This window comes from Hesperophylax consimilis, chromosome 31 (assembly GCF_061612785.1).
Source record: "Hesperophylax consimilis isolate HC1 chromosome 31, BYU_Hcon_1.0, whole genome shotgun sequence".
Classification (NCBI taxonomy): Eukaryota; Metazoa; Arthropoda; class Insecta; order Trichoptera; family Limnephilidae; genus Hesperophylax; species Hesperophylax consimilis.
The window spans coordinates 8,538,223-8,552,633 of NC_142866.1; the positions used below are offsets into that span (position 1 = coordinate 8,538,223).

The window sequence follows — 14,411 nt, forward strand, 5'->3', positions numbered from 1 at the left end:
ACACAGCAAATAAGACTAAATTCACCAATTTAATCAGCCACAAAGTAATGACGGTTGAATGAATCCAGTCACATAGCTAATAAGACTAAAATCGTCAGTTTAATCAGGCCATATAGTGAGGCTTACATTACTGGAAAACTTAAAATGTAAAAAATATAATACCAAATAAATAAAAAAATTTAAAAAATCAGCCATACAGCAAGAAAGGGTACAGCCCTAATATTTAATATTCAATTAAGCGTATAGATCAAGATAAAGGTCAAATTCATTCAACCCCACAACAAAGTTCTCTAAGTAGCAAGTACAACATTCAGCTACATAAGGATAAAGGAACAACAATTACTGTCTGTCTTTGAAATTCTCTCCCACCACAAATAATACGTCGAAGAGTCTAAGAAATCAGCTCTACAGGAAAAAAATGCTAAGAACATTAATCGTCATTGCGACTAAAACTATAGTATACTTATTGAAGTCATAGTGATTTTTTTTCCTTCGATATTATAACACATCGATGGTGATTTGGCAATAAGTCATATCTTATAATTTGAATCAATGCATTGACCTCACCCAATAGTACAACATGTTTTCATTACGAAAGAAACAATATCTACACTTTCGTAGTGGAAACATTTTATAGTACCTATCGGGCGAGATCAATTTCAAAGCACTGTTAAAAATAAAAGGGATTTTTTGCCAAATCACCGTCTACGTTTAGCGTATATGTATATAGAAGGATATCTTTCGCAACAGCCGAATCGTCACTTAACAGCTGTAATAACGAGTGCCAATAATGTAGTATTATTATAACAAAGCTGTACTGTATAAACAAGTACAATAAAATAATTAAATACTACCATAATACGGGCATGAGTCCTAATATGGTAGTAGAGAAATTCACCAAAATTGTAATTTTAATTTTTAAATAAAAATATAAATGATTGTTTGTTCTAAATCTTAAATCTCCAAAAGTTCTTCGGCCATTAAATTTTGACACAACGTTGCATTGGAATACGCTTGTCTTTTTATATACTCGTACCTATAGATGTCACATGTAAAAACATGCTTTTCATGAAAAACAGCGCCAACTCTTGGACGTAAAAGCAAAACGCGCTATTGTTTCTCTATCTGCACAGACAGACGGAGCCACAAAAACGCGTGATGGGATACAGCTGTTTTATAATAAAAATTTATAAAAAATCATTTTGCACGATTCTCAATTCACGACTTATCAAATTTCATATTGTTTGCTTGCTCTGTCACCATGTCTTAATTATGGCATTATAATTTAGAGAGAAATTTTTAAAATTACGAATTAAGAAAATGTTTTCATGACACGTCTATTATGTACTGCCTAGATACCAACTCGTCTATTATGTACTGCCTAGGCACCAACTGGTCTAATATGTACTGCCTAGGCACCAACTGGTCTAATATGTACTGCCTAGGCACCAACTGGTCTAATATGTACTGCCTAGGTACCAACTCGTCTATTATGTACTGCCTAGGCACCAACTGGTCTAATATGTACTACCTAGGCACCAACTCGTACATATAAAATGCACCCAAAGGTATTCTGTACACTATAATATGCCACGACCTTTATCGACTCTAAAGATTTTAATGGTTGAAATCATGTTACAAAATTGCTATTGCACATTAATAGTTCTAGCATTCCGCTATTAAGTTTTTATTGAATAATAATTTTAAGCATAATGTGTGATATTTAATGAAGAGACAACATCTATCGGTATTGATTTATCAAACACTTAACATATCAAAAATAATTTAAAAAAAATACATATATATATATACGAGTATCTATATATATAATTTGGATTACCTCCTGAAATTCTTTAAGACTAGCACGTAGCAGAACTTCATAACAAAATATATGTTTTTTTATTAGCCTCAACAAATGCGAAACAACTATTATTTTCAAAAAAGGGTAAAAATGTAATATTTTGATACCTATCAACAAAGAGTTTTATAAACAACTTATTGTGTGAATATACAAACTATTGTATATTCACACAATATAAAAATAACGATAAAATGTAGATTTAAAAATGCTCAGTTTGTCTATAAATTCACGTATGTTGGTACATTCAGATTGTAAATAATAATATTAAAATTAATTTAAATATTAAAAACCGTATTTTTTGAGAAAAATAAATAGATATTTGTAATTGAGAAATATATCGTAAACCATAAAACCGTGACTGCTATATTATGTGGAATTGTTTTTTTCATGGAAACTGATTAAATAATTAAATATTTTAACACTAATAGAGATGAAGAATGAATCTTTGAATCCAAAAGGTGTAAATTATTGAAGATTTTCAGTTTATTTAATTATGTGGGATATTTTCACCTTGCAGTCGACTGGGAGAAGTCAAATATTCCAAAACTTAGAAATCGAAGTCCCGAATGTAAGTAAGACATGCAAGTTAAATGTTCCGAAAGTAAGACATCCAAATCAACCGTTTCGAAAATAAGACATCAGAATAGTGCCCTTGGGGTGATTTTTAAATAAGCCAAATATCATTATTATTATTCAAGTCAAATATTCCGAAAGTATGACATCCAAGTAATTTTTTGCCAAGCAAGACGACCAAGTAAAGTATACCGAAAGTAATAAATTCAAGTCAAATTTTCCGAAAGTAAAACGTCCAAGTCAAATGTTCCGAAAGTAAAACGTCCAATACCCGGTCACTGGCCCAGAGGGGCAACAACCATCGAAGTTAATAGCAGCCAACTCTGTCCAGCTTTCTCAAGTTAAACATGACTTAAATTAATTGTTGCAGTGTGCATATCAATCGGATTTGAATATGTATTGGAGCCGAATCGGCGCTAAAAAATATATCTTTCTTATAGCGAATCATTTTTACAAATATGGAGTTGGTAAAGAATCCAGGACTGGACATCTCTGAAATAAATCCATTAATTATTACCAAGTGCGAAATCACTAGATCTTAGTATATGAGAAGTAGGTATAGCTAAAATAATTGCTGAAAGTACGTATCTAGTAACGAATCCTTTATCCACAAAACAAATCTTTATACATTGAAGTGAATATAAATCCAGAGAATAATTTATAAAAGTATATACGTGTGTTAGATTCAGAATCTATATACCGAATAATATAATCCAGGTATACTTCTGGAAGCGTGTCAAGTAAATCCAGTAACGAATCAGATATGTCAGGGATAATTATAAGAATTTAATACAATACTTTAGTACCCTTATATAATTTTAATACCCAACACTTGTATTTTCATAAACTCCACAATTAATTAAATAAAGCAAGAATTACTGAGAGTATGTATAATGAATACACTACCAAAAGGATCATTTATCCACAGAGAAGATGTAATCCTTAAGTGAAGAGTCCGGGATAAAATTATTGATGAGCATATAATGGATTCAGAAACGAATAATTCATTCTCATAACAGTCTCTAAACAATTCTGGGAAAAAATGCTGACAGTACGTACCAAATAATGCAATCTCAATAAATGTAGCCGGCAAAGAATCCGGGAAAGAATTACAGAACATGTAATGAATCCAGTATCGACTAAGCGTCAATAATGAAAGCAAGGTGAGGTGCTCCATTAAAGTAATGACAAATGCTATCCTTGTCCGTGATACCCCAATCCGGAATAACTGTATTTTTTGTTCTCTCCACGGTGAACCACACGACGAGAACATTTATAGACGTAGAGTAGATTGGATCGAGCCAATACTCGAGCCCAGATCTGCGGCCTGAGACCAGCTCGCCTTGAAACCGTGCTTTGGGAAACATGTGATTATTTGTAACTGATATTTACTAATAATTTTAACGGGAAGGTGTCCAAGTGCTTATTAAATACATTCAAGTAGACATTGAACAATCGAAAAGTGCACGACTTTCTGTTAAACTCGTTAAATAAAAACGACTGCAACTTTAATGTTTTCTACAACAGCCATTGCGCAATTATCTACGAATTTGACTATGGTTTGTGAGGTTACTTTTTTAAAATTTTTATAGTGAATACCTCACAAGAGTCCCAACTGCTCCCGTCTGGAGCCAGTGAGACTATGGCATCCCCAATTGGGGGATGTTGTGAGGCTGAAGGTAAGTGGGGAAGGGAAAGAGGAAGGTGGGGAAGTACCTGGATATTCAGATCTAGTCACTAAACACGGCTAAAGCCATTTGGAGCAACGTTTCAATTCTGAATGGTGGTCTTACACCAGGGCGATACTGGTAGTATCTTCCACTCTGGAACGTGCCGCAAATATACTATATATTATTTTAATTAATTAATTGTGAAATAACACAAATTAATCAAATAAAATTTATTTGCGCACGCCGGGTTCAAACCCGCGACCTTAGGAATGGCAGTCCAATGCGTTACCACTGGACTATGCCGGCCGTCATGATTCGATTCCCGACACAGCGCAAAAATACAAATTTTGTAATGTCACAAAATTGATCCAACAGCTGCTGTTGTAAGAATAATTAACAAACTGATAGTCCTACCAATTGACATAACGGCGTTGTGTAGATGTGACCAAAGCAGGGTTTTAAGATTCGATTTCTGCCGAAGTCATAAAGTAGATTAGGTTTTGTGGATAGACCTTACGAAAACAGCCGCAGGTAGCTAAAGCTTAATAGGAAATTAACATTTAAAGATGCCAGGATATAACGGTTTATGCAGACGTAAGCAAAGAAAGGTAGCAAATTCGATACACTCCTGACAATCATTAGTGGAGCTTATAGAGTTGATCGTGGTTCTAGCTGCCAAATTAACACACTATTTACTTACCAACTTTGTTAAAATAAAGTGAGCTCCCGAAAGCTTTCCATGGGATATTGTTTCATTAGGTTCGTTGGTTTGTTTGTTGACTGGTTGGCCGGTTGGCAATACGCTTTGTGCACGAGGCAGCCGGCTGGCTGTACCCACCGGTGAAACCTCCCATGTTCCACCTCTCTCGGAGAACATTCTATTCAGTTATTCAGTAATATCTATATCCGTGTTACGTGCCCGTAAAGGTCGCGACACTACTTTCTGTGCTCAACACTTGTTGCAACTTCATAATGTATTCGCGTTTTTTGTCTCCGAGCATAATATCTATGTAATTTTGGGTGATCTAATGTTTGCACTAATGGTAAAACGTTATTTCAATACTAAAAACTTATCTCTATTTATGAGGCGACTTGAATATTTATTAAGATGCACTTAAGTATTTCTGTATAATTAATTCTTCACGTTCACACCTTTATAGAGGAATAACTTAGTGAATTTTCTTCACGCTTAAAGAAACTCTGCATTTGTCTCCGGTATGCATATACACATTGATAGTATGTTAATGATACGAGTCGCGTGATGTATGCAATCTTTTAAAACCAAAATTTCTCAGCCCCACAAAATGAAAAAGTAATATGTTGTGACGCAGATACTATAGATATCAGGTTCCGGAGTGTAAATCTTAACTATAAATCATAAAAATCAACATCAACTATGAGATCATTAAAATAGAAAAGATTTTTTTTAATTGAATGTAACTATTTTCATATCGCGAAAACATTTCACTATTTAGTTATATTGCTTTAAGATATTATTATATATATTATATAAAAAATTATGACTAGATGTCGAATTGTCGGTTACATCGTTTTCAAATGGACGATAAGAAACAGAGTGTAAAAAAATTGTACTGGAACCGGATAGTATTTGTTAGTGAACGTTCAATAGGAGGATGTGATGCCACCATATGATCTAATCGATAATTTTAAAAAGCAACGGAATTTAGCTGTAAAATCCATTTTAGAAACCTACCTACCGGCGGCCAACATTGATTGACTCAACCTTGAATTAAGTAATAAAAAAGTTTATAACATAGATATAATATCTAAGTGTGATAAAATCCGTATAAAAAATATAATAGTTTCCAATTTATGCTAAATACACAAATTCCTTGGAAATCTGATAAAGTGGTTTCCTCGCGTTAAGCAGGTTTGCGTTATAGCAGAAGCAGTACTTGCAGGGATTGAACCCTGGCTCAGCGAGTGGGAGATAAGCGCACACATAATTCCGTTGAGAAAACTGGTAGACATGAATTAATAAAACGAGTTAGCGGTGATCTACGAAAAGCTTGAATACGTACTCAAATGGTGTTACTCCTGAAATTCAAAGAAACAGAATGAATAATTTAAAAACGATCTCGACATTACAATGAGTATTCAAACCGAGTAGGTAAGTCACGATGGCTTTTGTTACGTAATATTATTTTCGAAAAAAAATATACCTAGATACCAGATACCTATCTTAAAAATTTGCATAGTTATTCATATCCATATTATAACACACATCTGAAATTGGTCAGTGGGTCGCGCATGTGTCCACACTGGACATTCTACTCTCGTAAGTTACATCATGGGATCGCGCTCTGATGTCTACTGATCCGTAGAATCAATCGTTTGCGTTGTGTACATTCTATGTACATTTAGTATTCTATATGTAGATTCGTGTATATTTTAAGATGTGTTAAATATTTCATTCGTAGTACGTTAGATGATCGTAATAGCGTGCGTTAAGGTATCGCTCGTCGATGTCTCTTTTAATGTATTTAATTCGAAGCACATATTGCTTATTGAATTTTATACAACAATAATTTGTCGTACGTTAGAAGATCACGCGTTGATGTTTGCTGTTCACAATAGGTGTACAATTTATAATCCGGAGATTTTTTTTCCTTTGTACACAAAGTATACAATCCATGGCAAGTTAATAAGTATTGTAAAAAAATCTTGCAATATGTTGTAAAATATGTTCATTGAAGTAATATTCATTGAAAGTACGTAAAAAGATTGTGCATTGATGGACTTGTACGACAAACAAAAAGTTTACATTCTATGATCCGTGTAAGGTTCGTTACAATTGCGCGTTGATGTCTCTTGTACGAGATGTGTATACTCTACAATCCGTAGTACTTACAATCGTACATTGTTATTATGAATATGAGAACCGTTCAATCTTTTACCGGCATTTTGTTAAAGAACATGAATTGATGTTTAATGTACAAGAATCATTGATGTAGGCATATACATATTTGTTATAATATACATGCATACATGTTTTTGTTCGTAAGAAGGTTAAACGTAATAATGTCAAAGGTGCTTTGTTTGTGTGTACTACAAATGTAACTACAAATGTTTTTTTCACTATTTAAAGATAGCAAGTAAATGTCGAAGAAAGTCTTTAGTGTATTTATGTCTTCATCAGCTTTTAAAGTTACGGTTTCCCAAGGTTTTTCGGTTATTATTAGTACCTTAAACGCCCGAGGAAGACATGGCATAATCAATTGAATCAGATACTATGTATGAGACGGTGTATGAATGTGAATGAGGCAAGAAGTGGGTGGTGTGTCCGAGTTGTTTGGCGGTCCGTACTCTATGCCTATGGTTAAGGCGTGATGGTTAGTTAGTTAGTTTCTATATCGTCGGCGTATAAGTAATTTATCCATGTAATGATTGAAAGAAAATGTCGTTAACATTAATCGTGAAGAGAATTGGCCCGAGAACTGCACCTTGTGGATTTTCAAAGTCAGATATTTCTTTATCGCTAATTGGTTTTTACTACTTGTGGACGATTTTTTAAGTAGGTAGTTGGAAATCCATGTAATTACATTATTTTTTATTATATTATTATTCAATTTTCTTGGTAGATTATTAGATACATATCTATTGGGATATAGATTTTCTTAGATACTTATCTCTTGGGATATGCTATCAAAAACCTCTCTGAGGTCAATAACTATACATGCACATTTTTACCCTTATCTAATGATTCGTAAATGAATGAAATTACCTTAGCAGTAGCATCTCGTGTGCTGAGTGATTTTATAAAACCGAACTGTTTTTTGTGTAGAATTTTTTTGACATATCAAACATTTTTCCTATGTTTGAAATTAGACAGACAAATGATATAAAAGAGGGTCTGTTGTACAAGTAGACAATCTACAATGTACATTAGAAGTGTATATAAGTGTACATAAGCGTAATCTTCTTTCAGTGGTATATTAGAGGGCATGTTTATTGAACAAGACGTATAGAATTTTCTATAAGTAGTGTCATTAGAGGGAGAGCAATAACGTCCACTGTACCATCTACTCAGCAGTCTCTTTTCCTATACAATCGTGAAACAACATGTGAAACAGGTTATACCTACTTACCGTGGTCACTATTGGTAACAGCAGTGGTTACGCATTAAAAATACTTCGCACTTTGCTAAGTAGGTACCAAGTACCAATTCGAATCAGTTGCGAATCGTGACTTTTGGGTGTACTAGAGTGATAATTATGCAATTGTGCCAAACTGAAATTTTCTGAAAATCTTCATACAAAAAGTCGAATTTTCGAAAAAAAATAAAGAATCTTTTTCAGCTACAACAAAATCAATAATACCATTTTCGTAATATTACCACTTTAGTACACTCGAAAGTCACGAGCCGCCACTGATTCGAATGATTTTATCTTAGTACTATGACAGTAGAGCACCTACTCTGGGTAAGATAAAAAAATGTTGTGCTAGTTTGATTTGCTATTTAAAATTTTGGTATATATTTTTTTTACGCATGAACGAAAACTTAATAAAAGGCAGTACAAATGTATCCCAGTGATTTTTCTACCAACTTTTTGGGAAGATATTTATGTACATTTATTTTAAGTTTCGGGAGATACAAATCGTAATATTTAATATTTATTAATTTATCGTAATATAAAGAAAGTATATTTATATTGCAGACAAAACTCCACAAAACCCTTCCTCAGATATAAAACAAATATAAAAATTTAATGAATTCAAATAAAGTATGGAAATTTTGTTAAAAGAGGTCAATTAAAAAAAAAAATACAAAAAAGAAAAAAATCACACAGAAGACAAATAAATCAGAATTATGTTCATAATTTTATTCCGCCTCAGCACTGGATACTCTAGTGAGTAGAACTAAGAAATATCATTGACATATGAATTTAAATTCACTATCACATTTTGTATGTACAGTGTTTTAAAAATAAAAATGATAAACCAGCACAGATTGTTAAACTTGGAATATCATAGCGAATTCCGTGTTCCTATTTTAAACTTGAGAATTCCACAGTGAAAAGGTCTGTCCCATAAATCTTAAGGTTTATACAAGCAGTTTTTTTACATACATTTTATATGTCTATGAATAGCAGGTTTCCGAGAAATAACTTTGATTAATACATAATGAGAGTTAACTAGGCTACGAGAAGAGTTTTATTAATCAAGGGTAACGTTGATCCATCGACGCTTTAGGAATTAGTTTGTCGTGTTTACCTGCTTGTCGTGAGTTTACAGTTAACTAATGTTTTATGCAATTCATTCGCTACTTAATATTTATATATTGCTGTCAGCGACGTTGACAGAATCCTTAAATAAGTCAGAACTACAAGTGGCTAGAGTATTGTCAGTGACTAACTGTATGTTTAAAAAATGTCTCACGTATCTACGCTTACTGTTGGAATGAGAAAAATGTCGTAGAAAGTGTGAAGATTTTCCGTGTCTTGGATTTTTCTGCTCCATAAAAATTACATCCAACTTGTAAGTACAGCACCTTCAAGGTGATATTTCACAAAAAAATACGATATAATAATTAGAAATGCGTTAATGATATATTGGGTATTTTCTTTTTTCCGAAATTTTCTTTCTTCATTGAACAATAATTGTGAAATATTGAACAAATAATAATCTTAATTATTGGCAAACAACATATAAATTTAACTTCATTGACCCTGAAATCTTAAATGGTTAAAAGCTGTTCAAATTTCATGATGCCAGACAATTTATTGTGGATCACACAAAAATAATTTTCTGCTGCAATGACTGATGTAAACGTAATCAAGTTTAACATAAACAAAAAACCTCGTTTTTTAAAAAAGGGATTGAAAAAATCATCTTTTTTTATTAAGTTGGATCGACAGGAAAACAAATAAAAAACAAAGCCGTTATTTTAAGCGTTTCAATTGAATTCTGTGGTGTTACTAATCACGATTTGATAATAACCTTGTACTTAAAAAGATCTCTTGGATTCTATGTATAAAAAAACTTTGATCGATTGTGGTTTAGTTAATATTGCCAAGTATTCTGATTGAGCGTGGTGTTGTGTTATTTAGACAATGTGTTATTTTATGTATTATTTACATTCCTGTGCACGTTCACACAGAAATACGTACGCAGTACGCCATCGGTTTGCGGCGTTTGGCAAACATTATGATCACTGAAGAAATAAACGGAAAGAATTGAGTTTTAGGCGTCTCTACTTGTCCAAAACATTTTTTTTTATAAGTTTTAAACATAATTTTTCCTTAATTATGTTTAAAACTTTTTCAAATACCTATATTATTTACAATTTAATAGCATAGAAGTCATAAGGTTATTTGTAAATTGGCGAAATCTGTTATCTTCCTCACTCACTCCTAGGGACTATTTGTTCATTGAATACAGTAACCCATTGGCTAAAATACCTGCGACGCTTTGTGCGCAAAATTTCTCTCCAATTAGTTATTCTCGGCAAATATAAGACATCGTGAAAGTGAATTTAATGCTTTCGTCCAATCAAAACATGTTTTGGAAATGTGATATTAGCAAGTTAATATAACTTTAAAGGATTCTCTCAATATGTCTCGTTCGGAATTCGAAATGTTTATGATTTTCCTACACCATAATTATACTGATTTTTCACCCAAAAATTAAACCGATATTTTTTTACTGAACAATTTCAACTATTAATATGATATTTAAAATCGTCATAGGTCTATACTATTTATTACATAGTTTTCTACTCTTTGATTTGAAAGTATTTGCGTTGGCCTACAATTAAAAGTTTGTGCAAAACTGACGCAAGAGGCACACCTTTCATGAATTTTTCCTCCTAGAAGACCGACCAAGTTCTGTTTTGTAGTTAAAATGTACATAATAATATACGAACTTTGTGTAAAAGGTTTATTCTGTGTTGTATCAAATTTCTAATTTTTATGAAGGGGTATCTTACGGCAACGATAACGTACCATAATATTCTACTAGAAGTATGATTCTACTGTAAAATTATTCATGATTTTTCTAACTTTCCCACACACCCAACAAATAGGACCTATTGTTTTAAATTTTAAATGTATAGGTAAAATTATTAAAATAAAATATATATTATAATACGTAGGTATCCGCGTTTTTCTTGAATAAAAAGAAAACATTCTCGGATTACGAATAACCTGACAATTCTTCTAAAATCTCCTAGTATCATCACAAAACCGGAAAATGTTGCTTGTGTCGCAATGGAGGACGTATCCCACCGAGAGGGAGAAATTGGATGAAAACCAGACGCGAAGCCAACTCAGCCATTGACCGGTTATAATTAATAATATATTGTACTATGGACTGTAAAAAAAACAGGTGTGTAAACAACACTTATGCCGTTAATTTTAAATAAGTAATTAAGCTGAACTTGTATGTGTAAGGGGTGTGTTAATTTATAATTTTTTTGTATATTTAATTTTTTTTAAACAATAATAATAATAATATTTGGCTAATTCATATAGCGTAGTCTTCGTGACAAATCAGCTCAAGGGCGCTGTACAAATATATTTATTACATAATTAATACTAGAATTAATTTATGAAATGGGAGAATTGATGTACTTTTGGGATAACTATTATTTTAAACTTTATTTTTTTTCAAATAAAATCATTGTAAGTAATGTAGCATGGTAGAAATATATATTATTTTGGTTTTAGTGCCTTTAAATTCTATGAAGTAGTAGATATATTCGAATCTTTAAATGGTAAAAACCTTCGTTATTTGATAAAACTGCCTTAAAAAATGCTGCACGAATTAGCAGTCTTGCAAAAATCATTTTCAGCAAGCCAAAGCACATTACGTATTATTTGAGCTCGAAAAAACTTCCATGGAGCGAAAGCGATTGAAATAATCATGGCTAAAGGCGGAAACTTTTTTTAACTAATAATGTTGCAAACAACATTTGATATTGAGTTTATAGCTCGCAAGAATTCAATAAATAGTTGTGGAACGCAGACTTTAGTTGATAAATGCAATGTTTACTTCTTCTAAAATAAGTCCTTGGCCTTTAAAGTGTTTACAATAATATAAAGCGATGTAAAATTCCAAGGAATTATTCAATTGAATAGGTACTACTACTTTTTTTGCACGGCTTTTTTTTGAAAATAGGTTTATTGTATAATATTAACCTTTTGTACTTGAAAAGGTTAAAGGTATTCAACTTTGTTGGTATTATGGTTGTGTACCGTATTTACGATTGAAGTGGGATTGAGAAAAACCAGCGAGAAAACAACTTTTCATCTAACACTGGTATCGTTTAAAAACAATAGTTGTCGATTAAGTATCGTTGAATAGATTTATAAATAAGTGATTACGATAAGTGATTACAATAAGTGATTACAATAAGTGATTAAAATAAGTGATTACAATAAGCGATAGCAAGAAGTGATTACAATAAATGATTACAATAAGCGATTACAATAAGTGATTACAAACGATCGGGTAGCTAGAGAAGAGTCGAGTAGGAAAAGATGGTAATAAGTAGGTACCATGTTGTGTTGTGGCATTCGACAAGGCGATGTAGAAACCCGATATAACACCCATAGTAAGTACACAGAACACGGTGCCTGATTACCAAAGCCTATGCAATTGTTAGGCCAGTATTAGAACAAAGTAATTTTGTACATTTCAGATATCATTTCGCAATTTGTTCTAGTAATGATTGTAAAGCCGGTTTTCTGTATGAAAACTTCACTGAACCAATACCACAGATGGTGACCTAATTTGATCAGCTATGCCGGAAGTTTATTTTATTTTTAATCATGTAACATGTAAATTCTAAGTGAAATTAACAATTCATAATTAAAAGAATCATTTTAAGATCTTACAAGGTAGGAATGTGATAATTGACGTTGGGTTGCTGTTATGTTTAATTGCAAACAATTAATATGAAAAACAATCAATTACAATTTCGCATGTTTACGCTCTAAAAAGCTGTTTATGAAATTAAAAATCAGTTCTTTTGCATTTCAGTGTATACGATTGGTATTTGATAAGTGTATCTATGTGTAATGCAACCGGGCGTATTTCACTTGTGAAATAAAGCCGGAGAAAAGAAACTGCGTGATCGCTCGGCCATTGGGGCTAGCCGGATTTATGCGTGGATTAAACTCAAATCTACAATACTTAAGTAATACATTACCAAATTATCAGGTCATCAAAACTTATTGGCCTTGCCCAATAAGTCGGCGAAAGTGTACTGCGAACATTTTGCTCTGGGACTTGTTATGTATGGCGTCTGGCGCAACATTGAATATGAGTTGATATTAAACAACTTCATAGTATTTTAATTTAGGTGTATCTTGCAACGAGAAATATTTTCGGTTTATGAATATATTGGAACATTACACAACATTTTCTAAGTCACAAAATGGTATTACAAAAAGTGTTTTAGTAATGAATTGCTGAAATTAAAAACGTTTTAAAATATTATAAACTATTCTGAAAATAATGATTATTCATTACCTACTGCAGAATTATCAAGCAACTGACAAAAAATGGTCAGATTTTAGAAGGTGCATAAATTCTTTTCGAAATAAATAATCACACTTTTCACATGTATTTTTGGTAAGACGATCAAAAATTAAAGTGAAATATTTTAAAACAAAATTACGCTTGAAGAATACAGAATTAATTGATGTTATTTAAAATAAAATACAAAAATTATCAAGTCAAATGTTAATGTACAAGCAATGAAACACCATCACTGGATCGTCAAACAGATTAAAAAAATAAAAATGTAGAAAAGGTAAGAAAAGAAAGAGTGCACAAGGTAAGCGTAAGAGGTAAAATAATTAACGAGGTAAGCGAAAAGAGACTCACAGAAATGTGCAGTTCATGTCTCCACAGTCGGTAGATCGGGGCGCGAGTAGTGAACTGAGCGAGGAACCAAACTGTCCGCACAAGCGGCCGACTTCACTATTTATCATTTCTCTGCGCGCGGCCGGTGCATGCCGGAGATGCACATCTCGTGGCCGGGCCGAGCGGCTCGCCGGCGGCTGTCGGTGCCCGTGCTCGGTGTCTTACCGGGACAGCGTCTTAACCACTCGACCACATATTGCAGTAAACAACATCGGAAACATAAGGAACATGTACCAGTATATGTCATGATCCGTGGTTCGTTACAAGTGACGCGATTGTAATTTGTAACACCGAGGAATATTGGGGAACATAGGGAAACTTCGGGGAATTGAAGAAGAATACTTTTTATGGAACATATTATACCAGTGTATGTCATGTACCGCAGTTCGCTACAAAAATAGTAGTTCGTCACAAGT

The 14,411-nt window shown here is 32.7% G+C and overlaps 1 protein-coding gene across 1 annotated transcript in view; it reads right to left on the reverse strand.

Annotated features, from left to right (window-relative positions):
- The window catches only part of LOC149409408 (uncharacterized), a 31,525-nt gene extending 17,436 nt beyond the window's left edge, over positions 1–14,089 (reverse strand). The window contains exon 1 of the mRNA XM_089649809.1: positions 13,957–14,089. Coding sequence (XP_089505935.1) covers positions 13,957–14,063 — 107 coding nt within the window. The 5' untranslated portion in view covers positions 14,064–14,089. The remainder of the gene's footprint in view (positions 1–13,956) is intronic.
- Between the last annotated feature and the right edge of the window lie 322 nt (positions 14,090–14,411).